Source organism: Oncorhynchus clarkii, chromosome 7 (assembly GCF_045791955.1).
Source record: "Oncorhynchus clarkii lewisi isolate Uvic-CL-2024 chromosome 7, UVic_Ocla_1.0, whole genome shotgun sequence".
NCBI classification, from domain to species: Eukaryota; Metazoa; Chordata; class Actinopteri; order Salmoniformes; family Salmonidae; genus Oncorhynchus; species Oncorhynchus clarkii.
Genome location: NC_092153.1, coordinates 4,321,754 through 4,341,503, shown reverse-complemented (window position 1 = coordinate 4,341,503; position 19,750 = coordinate 4,321,754). Strand labels below are relative to the sequence as shown.

The 19,750-nt window shown below is 47.7% G+C and overlaps 1 protein-coding gene across 1 annotated transcript in view; it reads right to left on the bottom strand.

Moving 5' to 3' along the window:
* Positions 1 to 11,403: 11,403 nt before the first annotated feature.
* The window catches only part of LOC139412759 (LIM domain 7b), a 67,057-nt gene continuing 58,710 nt past the window's right edge, over positions 11,404 to 19,750 (bottom strand). Inside the window, exons 25-29 of the mRNA XM_071159446.1 lie at positions 18,885 to 19,068; positions 17,599 to 17,862; positions 15,149 to 15,257; positions 13,963 to 14,065; positions 11,404 to 11,560 (exon numbers count right to left, since the gene is read on the bottom strand). Coding sequence (XP_071015547.1) covers positions 11,538 to 11,560; positions 13,963 to 14,065; positions 15,149 to 15,257; positions 17,599 to 17,862; positions 18,885 to 19,068 — 683 coding nt within the window. The 3' untranslated portion in view covers positions 11,404 to 11,537. The remainder of the gene's footprint in view (positions 11,561 to 13,962; positions 14,066 to 15,148; positions 15,258 to 17,598; positions 17,863 to 18,884; positions 19,069 to 19,750) is intronic.

Sequence of the window (19,750 nt, the reverse complement as noted above, 5' to 3'; positions counted from 1 at the left end):
AACTGGTCTGTCATAATATAATCGAGACAGTAGATATATCTGGTCTGTCATAATACAATAGAGACAGTAGATCTAACTGGTCTGTCAAAATATAATAGAGACAGTAGATCTAGCTGGTCTGTCATAATATAATAGAGACATTAGATATAGCTGGTCTGTCATAGTATAATAGGGACAGTAGATCTATCTGGTCTGTCATAATATAATAGAGACAGTAGATCTAGTTGTTCTATCATCATATAATAGAGACAGTAGATCTAGTTGTTCTATCATCATATAATAGAGACAGTAGATCTAGCTGGTCTGTCATATTATAATAGATACAGTAGATCTGGCTGGTTTGTCATAATATAATAGAGACATAGAGACAGTACATCTAGCTGGTCTGTCATAATATAATAGATACAGTAGATCATATTGTTATCATTACACCAGTACAGTAGTATGGTATCATTACACCAGTACAGTAGTATGGTATCATTACACCAGTACAGTAGTATGGTATCATTACACCAGTACAGTAGAATGGTATCATTACACCAGTACAGTAGTATGGTATCATTACACCAGTACAGTAGTATGGTATCATTACACCAGTACAGTAGTATGATATCATTACACCAGTACAGTAGAATGGTATCATTACACCAGTACATTAGTATGGTATCATTACACCAGTACAGTAGTATGGTATCATTACACCAGTACAGTAGTACGGTATCATTACACCAGTACAGTAGTATGGTATCATATTGGTATCATTACACCAGTACAGTAGTATGGTATCATTACACCAGTACAGTAGTATGGTATCATTACACCAGTACAGTAGTATGATATCATTACACCAGTACAGTAGAATGGTATCATTACACCAGTACATTAGTATGGTATCATTACACCAGTACAGTAGTATGGTATCATATTGGTATCATTACACCAGTACAGTAGATTGGTCTCATTACACAAGAACAGCAGTATGGTATCATTAAACCAGTACAGTAGTATTGTATCATATTGGTATCATTACACCAGTACGGTAGTATGGTATTATTACACCAGTACAGTAGTATGGTATCATTACACCAGTACAGTAGTATGGTATCATTACACCAGTACAGTAGTATGGTATCATTACACCAGTACAGTAGTATGGTATCATCACAGCAGAATAGTGATTTCATTATTATTCCCCCAGAAGCAGTCCTTTCCCAGCCAGCCCTTGGCCAGAAACTATCGTGTCTGGTTTGAGAACCACACAGGGGTCGTTAGAGAGAGTTTCACTGCTCACAATGGAAGTCATATGGATCCCTGGTTCCTCGTTAGGACTCAGGAGCTCTGACGCATCAAGAGGTTCTGATGGTGATTACACAACGCACAGGTGATCTCTGGGTCGGTGTCAGAACAGGTCTGTTGTCATGGATACCACCTTGGGGATGGGGGCAACAGTTGGTCAGTGTTGGTAGGATGAAGGAAGAGAATTTAAAGGTTGGTCAGTGTTGGTAGGATGAAAGAAGAGTTTTAAAAGGTTGGTCAGTGTTGGTAGGATGAAGGAAGGTATTTAAAGGTTGGTCAGTGTTTTCATAGTCAGTACATTATTAACCTTCAGATATCTAGGTTAGACAACCACATATCTCAGTCACAGTCAGTACATTATTAACCTTCAGATATCTAGGTTAGACAACCACATATCTCAGTCACAGTCAGGTCATTCATCTTCAGATATCTAGGTTAGACAACCACATATCTCAGTCACAGTCAGGTCATTCATCTTCAGATATCTAGGTTAGACAACCACATATCTCAGTCATAGTCAGGTCATTCATCTTCAGATATCTAGGTTAGACAACCACATATCTCAGTCATAGTCAGGTCATTCATCTTCAGATATCTAGGTTAGACAACCACATATCTCAGTCATAGTCAGGTCATTCATCTTCAGATATCTAGGTTAGACAACCACATATCTCAGTCACAGTCAGTGCTTGTTCCTCCATAAAGGAAGGAGACGGACAGGGACTCTGCTGTCCTCACGTCAGCTGGTTCCACTAAGAGAGATCCTTTTAAACTCGTATTCTAACTCCTAATTATATGATTCCGTTCTACAGTGGTTTGCCAGGACAGAGGAGAGGCTTTGTCTGGGCCTTCGGCTTGTTGTAAACACTCCCAACTTGTTTGTTTAAAAACTGAATTTTAGTTTCCCCCAAGTCAATACTTTTCATGGTCAGGTTTCGGGGGTCATGGCGATACTGTGGGAATGATGCAGGATGTGTTGTGTACAAAACCAACATCATTATCATACTCTATTCAGGAGACTAAGAGACCAGACCAGTCTACAGCAACATATCTATTCAGGAGACTAAGAGACCAGACCAGTCTACAGCAACATATCTATTCAGGAGACTAAGAGACCAGACCAGTCTACAGCAACATATCTATTCAGGAGACTAAGAGACCAGACCAGTTAATTCAGTCTACAGCAACATATCTATTCAGGAGACTAAGAGACCAGACCAGTTAATTCAGTCTACAGCAACATATCTATTCAGGAGACTAAGAGACCAGACCAGTCTACAGCAACATATCTATTCAGGAGAATAAGAGACCAGACCAGTCTACAGGTTAATTGGTCCCTGTCCAACTGTCCTCGCGTCTCTCTTCTGGAGACACAAGGGGAATTATATAACGAGGTCAAAGAGTAACATGTTTCCAATGGGAACAGAACGGCATGTACTTCATGTACTTTAACATGTTTCCAACAGGGACATGTACTTCATGTACTTTAACATGTTTCCAACGGGGACAGAACATAATGTACTTCATGTACTTTAACATGTTTCCAACGGGGACATGTACTTCATGTACTTTAACATGTTTCCAACGGGGACATGTACTTCATGTACTTTAACATGTTTCCAACGGGAACATGTACTTCATGTACTTTAACATGTTTCCAACAGGAACATGTACTTCATGTACTTCATATACTTTAACATGTTTCCAACAGTTGTTTTTGTTACCAAATGACCATCACCTATAAACAACCCTGATCAAGAGGAACCGTTTAACAAACTGCCTTGTCTGTTGGTTGTCGATCTGGCTGCTGAGAAGCAGCCAAAACCCGTTATATTTTACATGCACAAAGACTAGCCGGTTCTATCTCTCTCTCCGCCCAATAAAGGGCATTCCTTCCCTTCAACGTTCAAGACTAGCCGGTTCTCTCTCTCTCCGCCCAATAAAGGGCATTCCTTCCCTTCAACGTTCAAGACTAGCCGGTTCTATCTCTCTCTCCGCCCAATAAAGGGCATTCCTTCCCTTCAACGTTCAAGACTAGCCGGTTCTATCTCTCTCTCCGCCCAATAAAGGGCATTCCTTCCCTTCAACGTTCAAGACTAGCCGGTTCTATCTCTCTCTCCGCCCAATAAAGGGCATTCCTTCCCTTCAACGTTCAAGACTAGCCGGTTCTATCTCTCTCTCTGCCCAATAAAGGGCATTCCTTCCCTTCAACGTTCAAGACTAGCCGGTTCTATCTCTCTCCGCCCAATAAAGGGCATTCCTTCCCTTCAACGTTCAAGACTAGCCGGTTCTATCTCTCTCTCCGCCCAATAAAGGGCATTCCTTCCCTTCAACATTCAAGACTAGCCGGTTCTATCTCTCTCTCCGCCCAATAAAGGGCATTCCTTCCCTTCAACGTTCAAGACTAGCCGGTTCTATCTCTCTCCGCCCAATAAAGGGCTTTCCTTCCCTTCAACGTTCAAGGCTAGCCGGTTCTATCTCTCTCCGCCCAATAAAGGGCATTCCTTCCCTTCAACGCTCCTTCACCTCAAACACTAACCAGAGGCATATCACATGACTGGATTCAAAAACAAGTCTCCTTTGAAATATTCCTCTCATCTAACTCCTAGGGGGAATTCTGGGAACTTTCCAGCATAGTATAGTAGGTCTGCTTCCCAAACGGCACCCTATATATATATATATATAGCATTATAGGTCCGGGTCAAAAGTAGTGCACACTAGATAGGGAGCCATTTGGGACGTACCCTTAGTGACCACTTCCTCCTGTCCCTGTAATTTCCCAGTTCTTCTTCATATATTTGGGATTTCCATGGAGCCCAGGCGTAGACAGACACAAAGTATATTGGTCTGGCGACCATCGTGGTTTATACAAGTCCCCCCCCCCCCCCCCATCACATCTCCACTTGGCTAACTCAGAGCGCATTCCAAATGGCACCGTATGGGCCTTGGTTCAAAGGGAGTGCACTATATCGGGTGCAGTGAGCCTTTTAGGATGGAACCACAGTGTTGTAGAGCTGGAACCTCTGGTTAAACCCCGAGTCCCCAATCAGTCACACATTATACTGTTTCCATTTTCGTGACTTCCTTCTGTCAAAGGCCTTCATTTATTCAAGCTCCACTATCAAGGTTTTTCCAGCGCCTCACGACATCGTTATGCTGAAACAACTTCCTTTTTCATAAACCACACAATTACACTTAAATCACTGCTTGAAGGACAATTCATTTCAGTAGAGAAAGAGAAAGCACGTAATAGCATCTGTATTTAAGCTGGAGCAGAGCAGAGATTGGACCCTAACCCCCCATGGAGGCTGGACCCCAACCCCCCATGGAGATTGGACCTTAACCCCCATGGAGATTGGACCCTAACCCCCATGGAGATTGGACCCTAACCCCCATGGAGATTGGACCTTAACCCCCATGGAGATTGGACCTTAACCCCCATGGAGATTGGACCTTAACCCCCTCTGTTACAGACCTCCTCATGGTCCCCACTCTATCTAGTCCTCTGTTACAGACCTCCTCATGGTCCCCACTCTATCTAGTCCTCTGTTTCAGACCTCCTCATGGTCCCCACTCTATCTAGTCCTGTGGTTCAGACCTTCATGGTCCCCCCTCTATCTAGTCCTCTGTTTCAGACCTCATGGTCCCCACTCTGTCTAGTCCTCTGTTACAGACCTCCTCATGGTCTCCACTCTACCTAGTCCTCTGGTTCAGACCTCCTCTTGGTCTCCACTCTACCTAGTCCTCTGTTTCAGACCTCATGGTCCCCACTCTGTCTAGTCCTTTGTTTCAGTCAGAGGACTAGATGGAGATAGTGGGGACTGTTTCAGAGGAGAGTGAGATGAGGAGAGAGACATGAGGAGAGGAGAGATGTGGAGTGAGAGGAGAGAGGAGAGGGAGATGAGGAGAAAGAGATACTGACATCATCCCTCCGTACTGACATCAGACTCAGGTGCCTGACCTCCAACCAAGATATTAATAACATCACTCATAGGCGATTGGATCTATAAAGACATCAACAAGATAGGGGGAGAGGAGAAGAGAGGGAGATGAGAAGGGGAGAGGAGAAAGGAGGGAGAGGGAGGAGAGGAAGATGAGAGGACGAGAGATGAGAGAGGAGAGGGAGAGGAGAATTGAAAGAGAGGGAGGGGAGATGGGAAGGGGAGAGGAGAGGAGAAAGGAGAGAGAGGGAGGAGAGGGGGAAAGAGAGATATGAGGAGAGGGCCCATTGCTGAAAGATGAACCAGTCTACTGTATTTGATTTGGTTCATTAAATCATGACTGTGTGTTCGTACGTTGTGTATGTCTACGCTGTGCGTACGTGAGTTGTGATAAGGATAAAGATTCCCAGAATCAGAGGGAACACATGATTTAATGCACCCTATCAAACCACTTAACTTGTTTTCAATTTCAACAGTGAGTACCCTCTCCACCTTCCTCCACCTCCCTCGAAACCCCCCTTATCCCTCTCCACTACCTCCCTCCTTCCCTGCCTCTCCACCTTCCTCCTCCTCCTCTCCCTCACCTCCTCCCGCTCTACCTCTCGCTCGCTCCCTCCCTCTCCACATTCTCCTCTCCCCTTCCCACCTCCCTCCACTACCTCTCCCCCTTCCTCCTCCTCTCACTCGCTCCCTCCCTCCTCCTCTCCCTCTAGATGGCTCTTCTACCTCTCCTCTACCTCCTCCCTCTAGATTCCTCCTCTACCTCCCTCGACCACCTCCCTCTAGATGGCTCCTCTACCTCCCTCTCCCTCTAGATGGCTCCTATACCTCCCTCTCCATGGCTCCTCTACCTCCCTCTAGATGGCTCCTCTACCTCCCTCTCCCTCTAGATGGCTCCTCTACCTCCCTCGACCACCTCCCTCTAGATGGCTCCTCTGCCAAATTATCTTTGTTAACGGTTCTCTTTTCACTGTTTGGCTTGTTTTGTTTTTGAGGAAGTGGAAGAACAGGGGATGAAGAACAGGGGATGAAGAACAGACTTGTTTTGTTTTTGAGGAAGTGGGAGAACAGGGGATGAACAGGCTTGTTTTGTTTTTGAGGAAGTGGGAGAACAGGGGGTATAAAGAGGCTCTTGAACTCTGTAACCCCATTGGCCAGTTTCCTCATGAATCCATAATGGGATGAACAGCAGATGTCAGGTCGTTATAACACACAGCAGATGTCAGGTTGTTATAACAAACACAGCAGATGTCAGGTTGTTATAACACACACAGCAGATGTCAGGTTGTTATAACACACACAGCAGATGTCAGGTTGTTATAACACACACAGCAGATGTCAGGTTGTTATCACACACAGCAGATGTCAGGTTGTTATAACACACAGCAGATGTCAGGTTGTTATAACACACAGCAGATGTCAGGTTGTAATAACACACAGCAGATGTCAGGTTGTTATAACAAACACAGCAGATGTCAGGTTGTTATAACAAACACAGCAGATGTCAGGTTGTTATAACACACAGCAGATGTCAGGTTGTTATAACACACAGCAGATGTCAGGTTGTTATAACACACAGCAGATGTCAGGTTGTTATAACAAACACAGCAGATGTCAGGTTGTTATAACAAACACATGTCAGGTTGTTATAACAAACACATGTCAGGTTGTTATAACACACAGCAGATGTCAGGTTGTTATAACAAACACAGCAGATGTCAGGTTGTTATAACAAACACAGCAGATGTCAGGTTGTTATAACACACACAGCAGATGTCAGGTTGTTATAACACACACAGCAGATGTCAAGTTGTTATAACAAACACAGCAGATGTCAGGTTGTTATAACAAACACAGCAGATGTCAGGTTGTTATAACACACAGCAGATGTCAGGTTGTTATAACACACACAGCAGATGTCAGGTTGTTATAACAAACACAGCAGATGTCAGGTTGTTATAACACACACAGCACATGTCAGGTTGTTATAACAAACACAGCAGATGTCAGGTTGTTATAACACACAGCAGATGTCAGGTTGTTATAACACACACAGCAGATGTCAGGTTGTTATAACACACACATGCCAGGTTGCTATAACACACAGCAGATGTCAGGTTGTTATAACACACAGCAGATGTCAGGTTGTTATAACACACAGCAGATGTCAGGTTGTTATAACACACAGCAGATGTCAGGTTGTTATAACACACAGCACATGTCAGGTTGTTATAACACACAGCACATGTCAGGTTGTTATAACAAACACAGCAGATGTCAGGTTGTTATAACACACACAGCAGATGTCAGGTTGTTATAACACACACAGCAGATGTCAGGTTGTTATAACAAACACAGCAGATGTCAGGTTGTTATAACACACAGCAGATGTCAGGTTGTTATAACAAACACAGCAGATGTCAGGTTGTTATAACAAACACAGCAGATGTCAGGTTGTTATAACACACACAGCAGATGTCAGGTTGTTATAACAAACACAGCAGATGTCAGGTTGTTATATGCCTATGCCCTCCCAGGCCCACCCATGGCTGAGTCCCTGCCCAGTCATGTGAAATCCATAGATTGGGGCCTGTGGAATTTATGTACTTTTACTGGTTTCCTTATAACTCAGTAAAATCTTTGAAAAAGTTAAAATATATTTTTCTTCAGTATAATAAAATTGCAATATATTTACATAAAAATTGACACCTGTTTTCAATACCTCACCTTGCGAGGATAACATGGGGTAGTGGTCCACTACTATAGACCAGACCAGACAGGGTAGTGGTCCACTACTATGGACCAGACCAGACAGGGTAGTGGTCCACTACTATAGACCAGACAGGGTAGTGGTCCACTACTATAGACCAGACGGGGTAGTGGTCCACTACTATAGATCAGACAGGGTAGTGGTCCACTACTATAGACCAGACGGGGTAGTGGTCCACTACTATGGACCAGACCAGACAGGGTAGTGGTCCACTACTATAGACCAGACGGGGTAGTGGTCCACTACTATAGACCAGACGGGGTAGTGGTCCACTACTATAGACCAGACCAGACAGGGTAGTGGTCCACTACTATAGACCAGACCAGACAGGGTAGTGGTCCACTACTATAGACCAGACGGGGTAGTGGTCCACTACTATAGACCAGACCAGACAGGGTAGTGGTCCACTACTATAGACCAGACCAGACAGGGTAGTGGTCCACTACTATAGACCAGACGGGGTAGTGGTCCACTACTATAGACCAGACGGGGTAGTGGTCCACTACTATAGACCAGACCAGACAGGGTAGTGGTCCACTACTATAGACCAGACCAGACAGGGTAGTGGTCCACTACTATAGACCAGACCAGACAGGGTAGTGGTCCACTACTATAGACCAGACCAGACAGGGTAGTGGTCCACTACTATAGACCAGACCAGACAGGGTAGTGGTCCACTACTATAGACCAGACGGGGTAGTGGTCCACTACTATAGACCAGACCAGACGGGGTAGTGGTCCACTACTATGGACCAGACGGGGTAGTGGTCCACTACTATGGACCAGACGGGGTAGTGGTCCACTACTATAGACCAGACGGGGTAGTGGTCCACTACTATAGACCAGACGGGGTAGTGGTCCACTACTATAGACCAGACGGGGTAGTGGTCCACTACTATAGACCAGACCAGACGGGGTAGTGGTCCACTACAATAGACCAGACGGGGTAGTGGTCCACTACTATAGACCAGACCAGACAGGGTAGTGGTCCACTACTATAGACCAGACGGGGTAGTGGTCCACTACTATAGACCAGACGGGGTAGTGGTCCACTACTATAGACCAGACGGGGTAGTGGTCCACTACTACAGACCAGACCAGACAGGGTAGTGGTCCACTACTATAGACCAGACGGGGTAGCGGTCCACTACTATAGACCAGACCAGACAGGGTAGTGGTCCACTACTATAGACCAGACAGGGTAGTGGTCCACTACTATAGACCAGACAGGGTAGTGGTCCACTACTATAGACCAGACCAGACAGGGTAGTGGTCCACTACTATAGACCAGACGGGGTAGTGGTCCACTACTATGGACCAGACGGGGTAGTGGTCCACTACTATAGACCAGACCAGACAGGGTAGTGGTCCACTACTATAGACCAGACGGGGTAGTGGTCCACTACTATAGACCAGACAGGGTAGTGGTCCACTACTATAGACCAGACGGGGTAGTGGTCCACTACTATAGACCAGACGGGGTAGTGGTCCACTACTATAGACCAGACGGGGTAGTGGTCCACTACTATAGACCAGACCAGACAGGGTAGCGGTCCACTACTATAGACCAGACGGGGTAGTGGTCCACTACTATAGACCAGACGGGGTAGTGGTCCACTACTATAGACCAGACCAGACAGGGTAGTGGTCCACTACTATAGACCAGACGGGGTAGTGGTCCACTACTATAGACCAGACCAGACAGGGTAGTGGTCCACTACTATAGACCAGACGGGGTAGTGGTCCACTACTATAGACCAGATGGGGTCTAACCCTGTCTTTCTGCCCCTGAACAGGCGGTTAACCCACTGTTCCCCAGTAGGCTGTCATTGAAAATAAGAATTTGTTCTTAACTGACTTGCCGAGTTAAACTAAGGTTAAGTAAAATTAATAAGAAACTGCCATCTAGTGGTGAAACACAGCCATGACAGCCTAAAGGGACATCCCTGTCCAATTTTACCTTTATTTAACTCAGCAAGTCAGTTAAGAACAAATCCTTATTTTCAATGACAGTCTAGCGGGAACAGTGGGTTAATTGCCTAGTTCAGGGGCAGAAGGACCGATGTTGCCACTTGTCAGCTCAGGGATTCGATCTTGCAACCTTTTGGTTTCTAGTCCAAAGCTCTAACCACTAGGCTACCTGCCTCCTCTACAGTCTAACCACTAGGCTACCTGCCTCCTCTACAGTCTAACCACTAGGCTACCTGCCACCTCTACACTCTAACCACTAGGCTACCTGCCTCCTCTACACTCTAACCACTAGGCTACCTACCTCCTCTACACTCTAACCACTAGGCTACCTGCCTCCTCTACACTCTAACCACTAGGCTACCTGCCTCCTCTACACTCTAACCACTAGGCTACCTGCCTCCTCTACACTCTAACCACTAGGCTACCTGTCTCCTCTACACTCTAACCACTAGGCTACCTGCCTCCTCTACACTCTAACCACTAGGCTACCTGCCTCCTCTACACTCTAACCACTGTCCGTATTTAGAATACACAGATTAAATGCTCAACACCTGGTCCTTTTTATTTACAAACATAACAGTTTAGAAGGTAAATTCCTTTTAAAACGAGGCCACTTTATACCTCAGTGAGTCATACAACAAGCCTCCCTGCTTCCAGAGTCCACCAACCGCAGAGTTTCAGCCACGTGACCATCAACATGTGGAGAAGTCCTTTTTCTAACACTTGTTTGAGCTACTAATATTTTAGACATCTCAAAAAATGAAAATACAAAAATAAATCTTAACATAGTTCAACCAAACAAAATAAATCTAACTTTTTTTTTTTAAGGTAGAGATTGTCGACGAAGAAAACAGAGAAGTATGTCAAATACAACACTCACATTTATTAGATTCATTTAATAGAGCCTCATTTATCAATTTACTTCATCAACAAGAAAAAACAAATCCCAATTGTGATTTAAAACTCCCTATAGCTCTTAACTACACGTGTCCAGCTATTGTTGTGGATAGCCATCGATTGCATATTAAAAGCTACAGACGTGTACAGTAGTTAATTAACTAGGAAGAACACCAAAACTGCATCTTAGTCAGAGACATAGGGTATGTGGACATGTACAGTAGTTAATTAACTAGGAAGAACACCAAAACTGATTCTTAGTCAGAGACATAGGGTATGTGGACATGTACAGTAGTTAATTAACTAGGAAGAACGCCAAAACTGATTCTTAGTCAGAGACATAGGGTATGTCGACATGTACAGTTAATTAACTAGGAAGAAAACCAAAACTGAATCTTTGAGACATGTCCCAAACGGCCCCCTATTCCCTACATAGTGCACTACTTTTGACCAGAGCCCTATGGGTAGTAGTGCACTATGTAGGGAATAGGAAGCCATTTGAGTCACAGCCAATAGTATAAATCGGTACATTGTTCCCTAAAAGAAAGGTCAACCAGCTCTAAATACATGGTCAACACGAGGTCATAGTCAAGATCTCCACCGTCGTGTTTGAGGTTGATGTTGTCGTCGTCTCTTCCTCAATCTGCTGCAATGCATTCTGGTCACAGGGAGGTGGCAAGGTGTGCTGAAAGGTTGATAAGAGAACATGTGATTATGTCTGATCTAATAAAACATCTGATGTAGTAATGACACATCATCTAATTACAGAGTACTAGGACAGGACTTCCAGAATGACAGGCCCGTCTTCTCTAAATAGACATTCATGTCAGGTATGTTCTCATTAAAAAGTTGCAGCGACCGAGCAGGTGGACCAGTAGAACGGGCCAGCAGAGTAAAATGAGGTGCAGTGAGAGCCGGTGGATCAGTAGAACGGGCCAGCAGAGTAAAATGAGGTGCAGTGAGAGCCGGTGGATCAGTAGAACGGGCCAGCAGAGTAAAATGAGGTGCAGTGAGAGCAGGTGGACCAGTAGAACGGGCCAGCAGAGTAAAATGAGGTGCAGTGAGAGCCGGTGGATCAGTAGAACGGGCCAGCAGAGTAAAATGAGGTGCAGTGAGAGCCGGTGGATCAGTAGAACGGGCCAGCAGAGTAAAATGAGGTGCAGTGAGAGCAGGTGGACCAGTAGAACGGGCCAGCAGAGTAAAATGAGGTGCAGTGAGAGCCGGTGGATCAGTAGAACGGGCCAGCAGAGTAAAATGAGGTGCAGTGAGAGCAGGTGGACCAGTAGAACGGGGCAGCAGAGTAAAATGACTTGGATACACAGAGCAGGTGGACCAGTAGAACGGGCCAGCAGGGTAAAATGACTTGGATACACAGAGGGGATGGACCAGTAGAACGGACCAGCAGAGTAAAATGACTTGGATACACAGAGGGGGAGGACCAGTAGAACGGGCCAGCAGGGTAAAATGACTTGGATACACAGAGGGGATGGACCAGTAGAACGGACCAGCAGAGTAAAATGACTTGGATACACAGAGGGGGAGGACCAGTAGAACGGGCCAGCAGAGTAAAATGACTTGGATACACAGAGGGGGTGGACCAGTAGAACAGGCCAGCAGGGTAAAATGAGGTGCAGTGAGAGCAGGTGGACCAGTAGAACGGGGCAGCAGAGTAAAATGACTTGGATACACAGAGGGGGTGGACCAGTAGAACGGGCCAGCAGAGTAAAATGACTTGGATACACAGAGGGGGTGGACCAGTAGAACGGGCCAGCAGGGTAAAATGACTTGGATACACAGAGGGGGAGGATCAGTAGAACGGGCCAGCAGGGTAAAATGACTTGGATACACAGAGGGGGTGGACCAGTAGAACGGGCCAGCAGGGTAAAATGACTTGGATACACAGAGGGGGTGGACCAGTAGAACGGGCCAGCAGAGTAAAATTACTTGGATACACAGAGGGGGTGGACCAGTAGAACGGGCCAGCAGGGTAAAATGACTTGGATACACAGAGGGGGAGGACCAGTAGAACGGGCCAGCAGGGTAAAATGACTTGGATACACAGAGGGGGTGGACCAGTAGAACGGGCCAGCAGGGTAAAATTACTTGGATACACAGAGGGGATGGACCAGTAGAACGGACCAGCAGAGTAAAATTACTTGGATACACAGAGGGGGAGGACCAGTAGAACGGGCCAGCAGGGTAAAATGACTTGGATACACAGAGGGGGTGGACCAGTAGAACGGGCCAGCAGAGTAAAATGACTTGGATACACAGAGGGGGTGGACCAGTAGAACGGGCCAGCAGGGTAAAATGACTTGGATACACAGAGGGGGTGGACCAGTAGAACGGGCCAGCAGAGTAAAATGACTTGGATACACAGAGGGGGTGGACCAGTAGAACAGGCCAGCAGAGTAGAGGGGGGGGGGGGGATTCTTATCGGACTCCTTTAAGTTCTGTATAAATTACCTGGATACATGGGGGGGGGGGGGGATTCTTATCGGACTCCTTTAAGTTCTGTATAAATGACCTGGATACATGGGGGGGGGGGGGGGGGGGGGATTCTTATCGGACTCCTTTAAGTTCTGTATAAATTACCTGGATACATGGGGGGGGGGGGGGATTCTTATCGGACTCCTTTAAGTTCTGTATAAATGACCTGGATACATGGGGGGGGGGGGGATTCTTATCGGACTCCTTTAAGTTCTGTATAAATTACCTGGATACATGGGGGGGGGGGGGGGATTCTTATCGGACTCCTTTATGTTCTGTATAAATGACCTGGATACATGGGGGGGGGTGATTCTTATCGGACTCCTTTGTGTTCTGTATAAATGACCTGGATACATGGGGGGGGGGGGGGGGTGATTCTTATCGGACTTCTTTGTGTTCTGTATAAATGACCTGGATACATGGGGGGGGGGGGGGGGATTCTTATCGGACTCCTTTATGTTCTGTATAAATGACCTGGATACATGGGGGGGGGTGATTCTTATCGGACTCCTTTGTGTTCTGTATAAATGACCTGGATACATGGGGGGGGGGGGGAATTCTTATCGGACTCCTTTATGTTCTGTATAAATGACTTACACTTGAGTCGGATGTAGCAGGGGTCACAGTAAGGCTTCCCGTTGCTGATTCTGATCTGGGCTCTGACCTCTGACCCTCCAAGTCGGCACCTGCAGTCCACACACTGAGGGAGAGGAGAAAGAGTTAGCATTACCAGCCCTACCACCGTGGAGAGAGAGTTAGCATTACCAGCCCTACCACCGTGTAGAGAGAGAGTTAGCATTCCCAGCCCTACCACCGTGGAGAGAGAGAGAGAGAGAGAGTTAGCATTCCCAGCCCTACCACCGTGGAGAGCGAGAGAGAGAGTTAGCATTACCAGCCCTACCACCGTGGAGAGAGAGAGAGTTAGCATTCCCAGCCCTACCACCGTGGAGAGAGAGTTAGCATTCCCAGCCCTACCACTGTGGAGAGAGAGAGTTAGCATTCCCAGCCCTACCACCGTGTAGAGAGAGAGTTAGCATTACCAGCCCTACCACCACAGAGAGAGAGTTAGCATTACCAGCCCTACCACCTCTCTCCAGAGAGAGAGTTAGCATTACCAGAGAGTTAAGAGGGTGAGGCAGGGAGAAACCAAGGAAACCCCCAAAGAAAGGTGACACCTCATGGATTCCTGTCAGACGTCAACCCTCCAGTTAGAACAGACAGTGAGCAGAAGCAGGACATGTATTCTGTCATGGAAGAAGATAAGCAGGTGAAGCCAGTCAGTCAGCTACAGAGCCCAAGTGAAGCCAGTCAGTCAGTCAGCTACAGAGCCCAGGTGAAGCCAGTCAGTCAGTCAGCTACAGAGCCCAGGTGAAGCCAGTCAGCTACAGAGCCCAGGTGAAGCCAGTCAGTCAGCTACAGAGCCCAGGTGAAGCCAGTCAGTCAGTCAGCTACAGAGCCCAGGTGAAGCCAGTCAGTCAGTCAGCTACAGAGCCCAGGTGAAGCCAGTCAGTCAGTCAGCTACAGAGCCCAGGTGAAGACAGTCAGTCAGTCTGCTACAGAGCCCAGGTGAAGCCAGTCAGGTCAGTCAGCTACAGTGCCCAAGTGAAGCCAGTCAGCTACAGTGCCCAGGTGAAGCCAGTCAGCTACAGTGCCCAGGTGAAGCCAGTCAGTCAGCTACAGTGACCATTAGCTCATGCACTGAAGGGTGATTGAGTGTGCTGACATGTTTTGTAGAGGACCTCTCCTCCAACCAGGTGAATGGAGGTGCAGACAAGACTCTCACCTGAAAACAGGCCAGGTGGAAGCAGAGGTTCAGGGTCTCAATGACCATGGCAGCCCCTCTGCCCATAGGACACACACACACTGAACACACCTGACGAGAAGTCAGCACTCTGGAGGGAGAGAGGGAACGGGAACACACAGGAAGACACAGGATGAGAGGGGGATCAGAGGGACCAGACTGATCCACAAGGTCTGGGGGTAAGATGAGAGAGAAGGGGATCAGAGGGACCAGACTGATCCACAAGGTCTGGGGGTAAGATGAGAGAGAAGGGGATCAGAGGGACCAGACTGATCCACAAGGTCTAGGGGTAAGATGAGAGAGAGGGGGATCAGAGGGACCAGACTGATCCACAAGGTCTGAGGTTAAGATGAGAAGGGTATCAGAGGGTCCAGACTGATCCACAAGCTCTGGGGGTAAGATGAGAGAGAGGGGGATCAGAGGGACCAGACTGATTCACAAGGTCTGGGGGAACATCCATTGAAAAGGTGTCCTCCTACAAATGCCTTGGTATGCGGCTGGACGATGAGCTACAAGTTCACCAGGAAGATAAAACTGAAATTGGGTTTTTATTTTCACAAAGTCCCTCGTGTCTAATGTATTATGATGTCTTATTGTATATGTATGAAGCCTGTTCTCTGTTCGAAACTGTTTATCATGCATTCATCCTCGTTACTAATGCTCTCATTCTCCTCTCTGGGATCAGACAATATGAGGAGACTACAGCACTGAAACTCAAAGATGGTGGATTTGGAAAGTGTTCACACCCCTCGACTTCATCCACATTTTGTTACATTACAGCCTGCCAACATGATTTCTTCCTCAATCTAAACACAAGACCCCATAGTGACATCACAAGACCCCATAGTGACATCACAAGACCACATAGTGACATCACAAGACCCCATAGTGACATTACAATACCCCATAGTGACATCACAAGACCCCATAGTGACATTACAATACCCCATAGTGACATCACAAGACCCCATAGTGACATCACAAGACCCCATAGTGACATCACAAGACCCCATAGTGACATCACAAGACCCCATAGTGACATCACAAGACCCCATAGTGACAAAGTGAACACAAGTTTTTAGACACTTTACAAACACAGAAACACCTTATTTACATAAGTATTCAGACAATTTGCTATGAGACTTGAAATTGATCTCAGGTGCATCCTGTTTCTATTGATCATCCTAAAGATCTGTCTACAAGTTGATTGGAAGTTCACCTGTGGTAAATTAAATAGATTGGACATGATTTGGAAAGACACCTGTCTATAAGGTCAGAGCAAAAAGCAAGCCATGAGGTCGAAGGAATTGTCCGTAGAGCTCCGAGACAGGATTGTGTCGAGGCACAGATCTGGAAAAGGGTACCCACAAATTCTGCAGCATTGAAGGTCCCCAAGAACACAGTGGCCTCCATCATTCTTAAATGGAAGAAGTTTGGAACCACCAAGACTCTTCCTAGAGCTGGCCGCCCGGCCAAATTGAGCAAATTGAGCAATCGGGGGAGAAGGGCCTTGGTCAGGGAGGTAACCAAGAACCTGATAGTCACTCTGACAGAGCTCCAGAGTTCCTCTGTGGAAATGGTTGTCCTTCTGGAAGGTTCTCCCATCTCTGCAGCACTCCACCAATCAGGCTTTTATGGTAGAATGGCCAGACAGAAGCCACTCCTCAGCGAGTTTGCCAAAAGGCACCTAAAGGACTCTGACCATGAGAAACAAGATTCTCTGTTCTGATGAAACCAAGATTGAACTCTTTGGCCTGAATGCCAAGCGTCACGTCTGGAGGAAACCTGGCACCATCCCTACAATGAAGCATGGTGGTGGCAGCATCATGCTGAGGGGATGTTTTTCAACGGCAGGGACTGAGAGACTAGTCTGGATCGAGGGAAAGATGAACGGAGCGAAGTGCTCAGGACCTCTGACTGGAGTGAAAGTTCACACAGCCGAGACAACACAGCAGTGGCTTCGGGACAGCTCTCTCGTCATACCCAAGAAGACTCGAGGGCTGTAATCGCTGCCACAGATGCCTTCAACAAAGTACTGATTAAAAAAGGGTCTGAATACTTAAGGAAATGTCTTTAATAAACGTGAAAAAAATGTTTAGTCATTATGGGGTATTGTGATGTCATTATGGGGTATTGTGATGTCATTATGGGGGTATTGCGATGTCATTATGGGGGTATTGCGATGTCATTATGGGGGTATTGCGATGTCATTATGGGGGTATTGTGATGTCATTATGGGGGTATTGTGATGTCATTATGGGGGTATTGTGATGTCATTATGGGGTATTGTGTGTAGATGGATGAGGGGAGGAAAAAACGATTTAATCCATTTTTGAACAAGGCTGTAATGTAACAAAGTCAAGGGCTCTGAACGCTTTCAAAATGCACTGTACATTTTAAACATACAACACAAGTCCTGATTGGTCCATTACCGGTGGTGCTGCTGTGAGACGGGTCGTGATTCGCCGGTGGCGGGTTCCTCTCCGGTGTTGGGCGGGGGGGAAGATGTGCTGAAGGGGCGGGGCCAGGTAGGGCTGTGCTTCTGGGTCCCGTTGGAGTAACCCCCCAGGGCCACACCCATGCTGTGCCGGGAGGAGGGGGGGCGGTACGGGGCGGAGAAACCCAGGGAGGAGTGGGGGCGTTGGGGGTTAGAGAGCAGGGTGGCGGAAGAGGGAAGGTTGTCCAGAGAGTCGTACCTGCCGAGAGGACAGATGGAGAGGTCAAATAACAGGTCACGTAGAGAGAGGTACGGTCCAAATGGCACACCCCCTCCTACCTCCTCATAGGCCCTCGCCGGTTACTGGGTTGACAAACCCCCCCCCCCCCCCCTCCCTCCTCATAGGCCCTCGCTGGTTAATGGGTAGACAACCCCCCCCTACCTCCTCATAGGCCCTCGCTGGTTAATGGGTAGACAACCCCCCCTCCTACCTCCTCATAGACCCTCGCTGGTTAATGGGTAGACATCCCCCCCTCCTCATAGGCCCTCGCTGGTTAATGGTTTGACAACCCCCCTCCTACCTCCTCATAGGCCCTCGCTGGTTAATGGGTAGACAACCCCCTCCTCATAGGCCCTCGCTGGTTAATGGGTAGACAACCCCCCTCCTCATAGGCCCTCGCCGGTTACTGGGTTGACAACCCCCCCTCCTACCTCCTCCCAGGCCCTCGCTGGTTAATGGGTAGACAACCCCCCCCTCCTACCTACCTCCGGTTACTGGGTTGACAACCCCCCCTCCTACCTACCTCCGGTTACTGGGTTGACAACCCCCCCTCCTACCTACCTACCTCCGGTTACTGGGTTGACAACCCCCCCCTCCTACCTACCTACCTCCGGTTACTGGGTTGACAACCCCCCCTCCTACCTACCTACCTCCGGTTACTGGGTTGACAACCCCCCCTCCTACCTACCTACCTCCGGTTACTGGGTTGACAACCCCCCCTCCTACCTACCTACCTCCGGTTACTGGGTTGACAACCCCCCCTCCTACCTACCTCCGGTTACTGGGTTGACAACCCCCCCTCCTACCTACCTCCGGTTACTGAGTTGACAACCCCCCTCCTACCTACCTACCTCCGGTTACTGGGTTGACAACCCCCCCCTCCTACCTACCTCCGGTTACTGGGTTGACAACCCCCCCCTCCTACCTACCTCCGGTTACTGGGTTGACAACCCCCCCTCCTACCTACCTCCGGTTACTGGGTTGACAACCCCCCCTCCTACCTCCTCATAGGCCCTCGCCGGTTAGTTGGTTGTCTGTTGTCAGAGGTTGAGCGTTGTCGTATCCAGCTGTTGTCGGTCAGCAGAGCGGTCCTCTTCCTCATCTCGTCCAGGATCTGTTGCCTCTCAGCCTCTACTAACGACATGCTCTGAGGAGGCTTCCTCCTAGCGACCTCCCTGGTAGCGCCTAATAACCAACCAGAGAGCAGAGTTACGACAGTGTAACCAATCATAGTTCGTACAGAAAGACCAATAAAAAGGACAGTCATTTGAGCATTGTCCAATGAGTGAACAATATTATTCCAACGACCAATAGGTGAAAACATCCCCTCTATCACAATACAGAAAGGTGAGGAGTAATTACCCTGGGCCTCGGCTAAATGAGGACTGGTTAGTCATTACCCACCCCAGTATCCCTGGGCCTCAGCTAAATGAGAGGACTGGTTAGAGTCATTACCCACCCCACCCCCGTCTCCCTGGGCCTCAGCTAAATGAGAGGACCGGTTAGAGTCATTACCCACCCCAGTATCCCTGGGCCTCGGCTAAATGAGAGGACCGGTTAGAGTCATTACCCACCCCTGTATCCCTGGGCCTCGGCTAAATGAGAGGACCGGTTACAGTCATTACCCACCCCTGTATCCCTGGGCCTCGGCTAAATGAGAGGACTGGTTAGAGTCATTACCCACCCCACCCCTGTCTCCCTGGGCCTCAGCTAAATGAGGCCTGGTTAGAGTCATTACCCACCCCGTCTCCCTGGGCCTCGGCTAAATGAGAGGACTGGTTAGTCATTACCCCACCCCACCCCTGTCTCCCTGGGCCTCAGCTAAATGAGGCCTGGTTAGAGTCATTACCCACCCCACCCCTGTCTC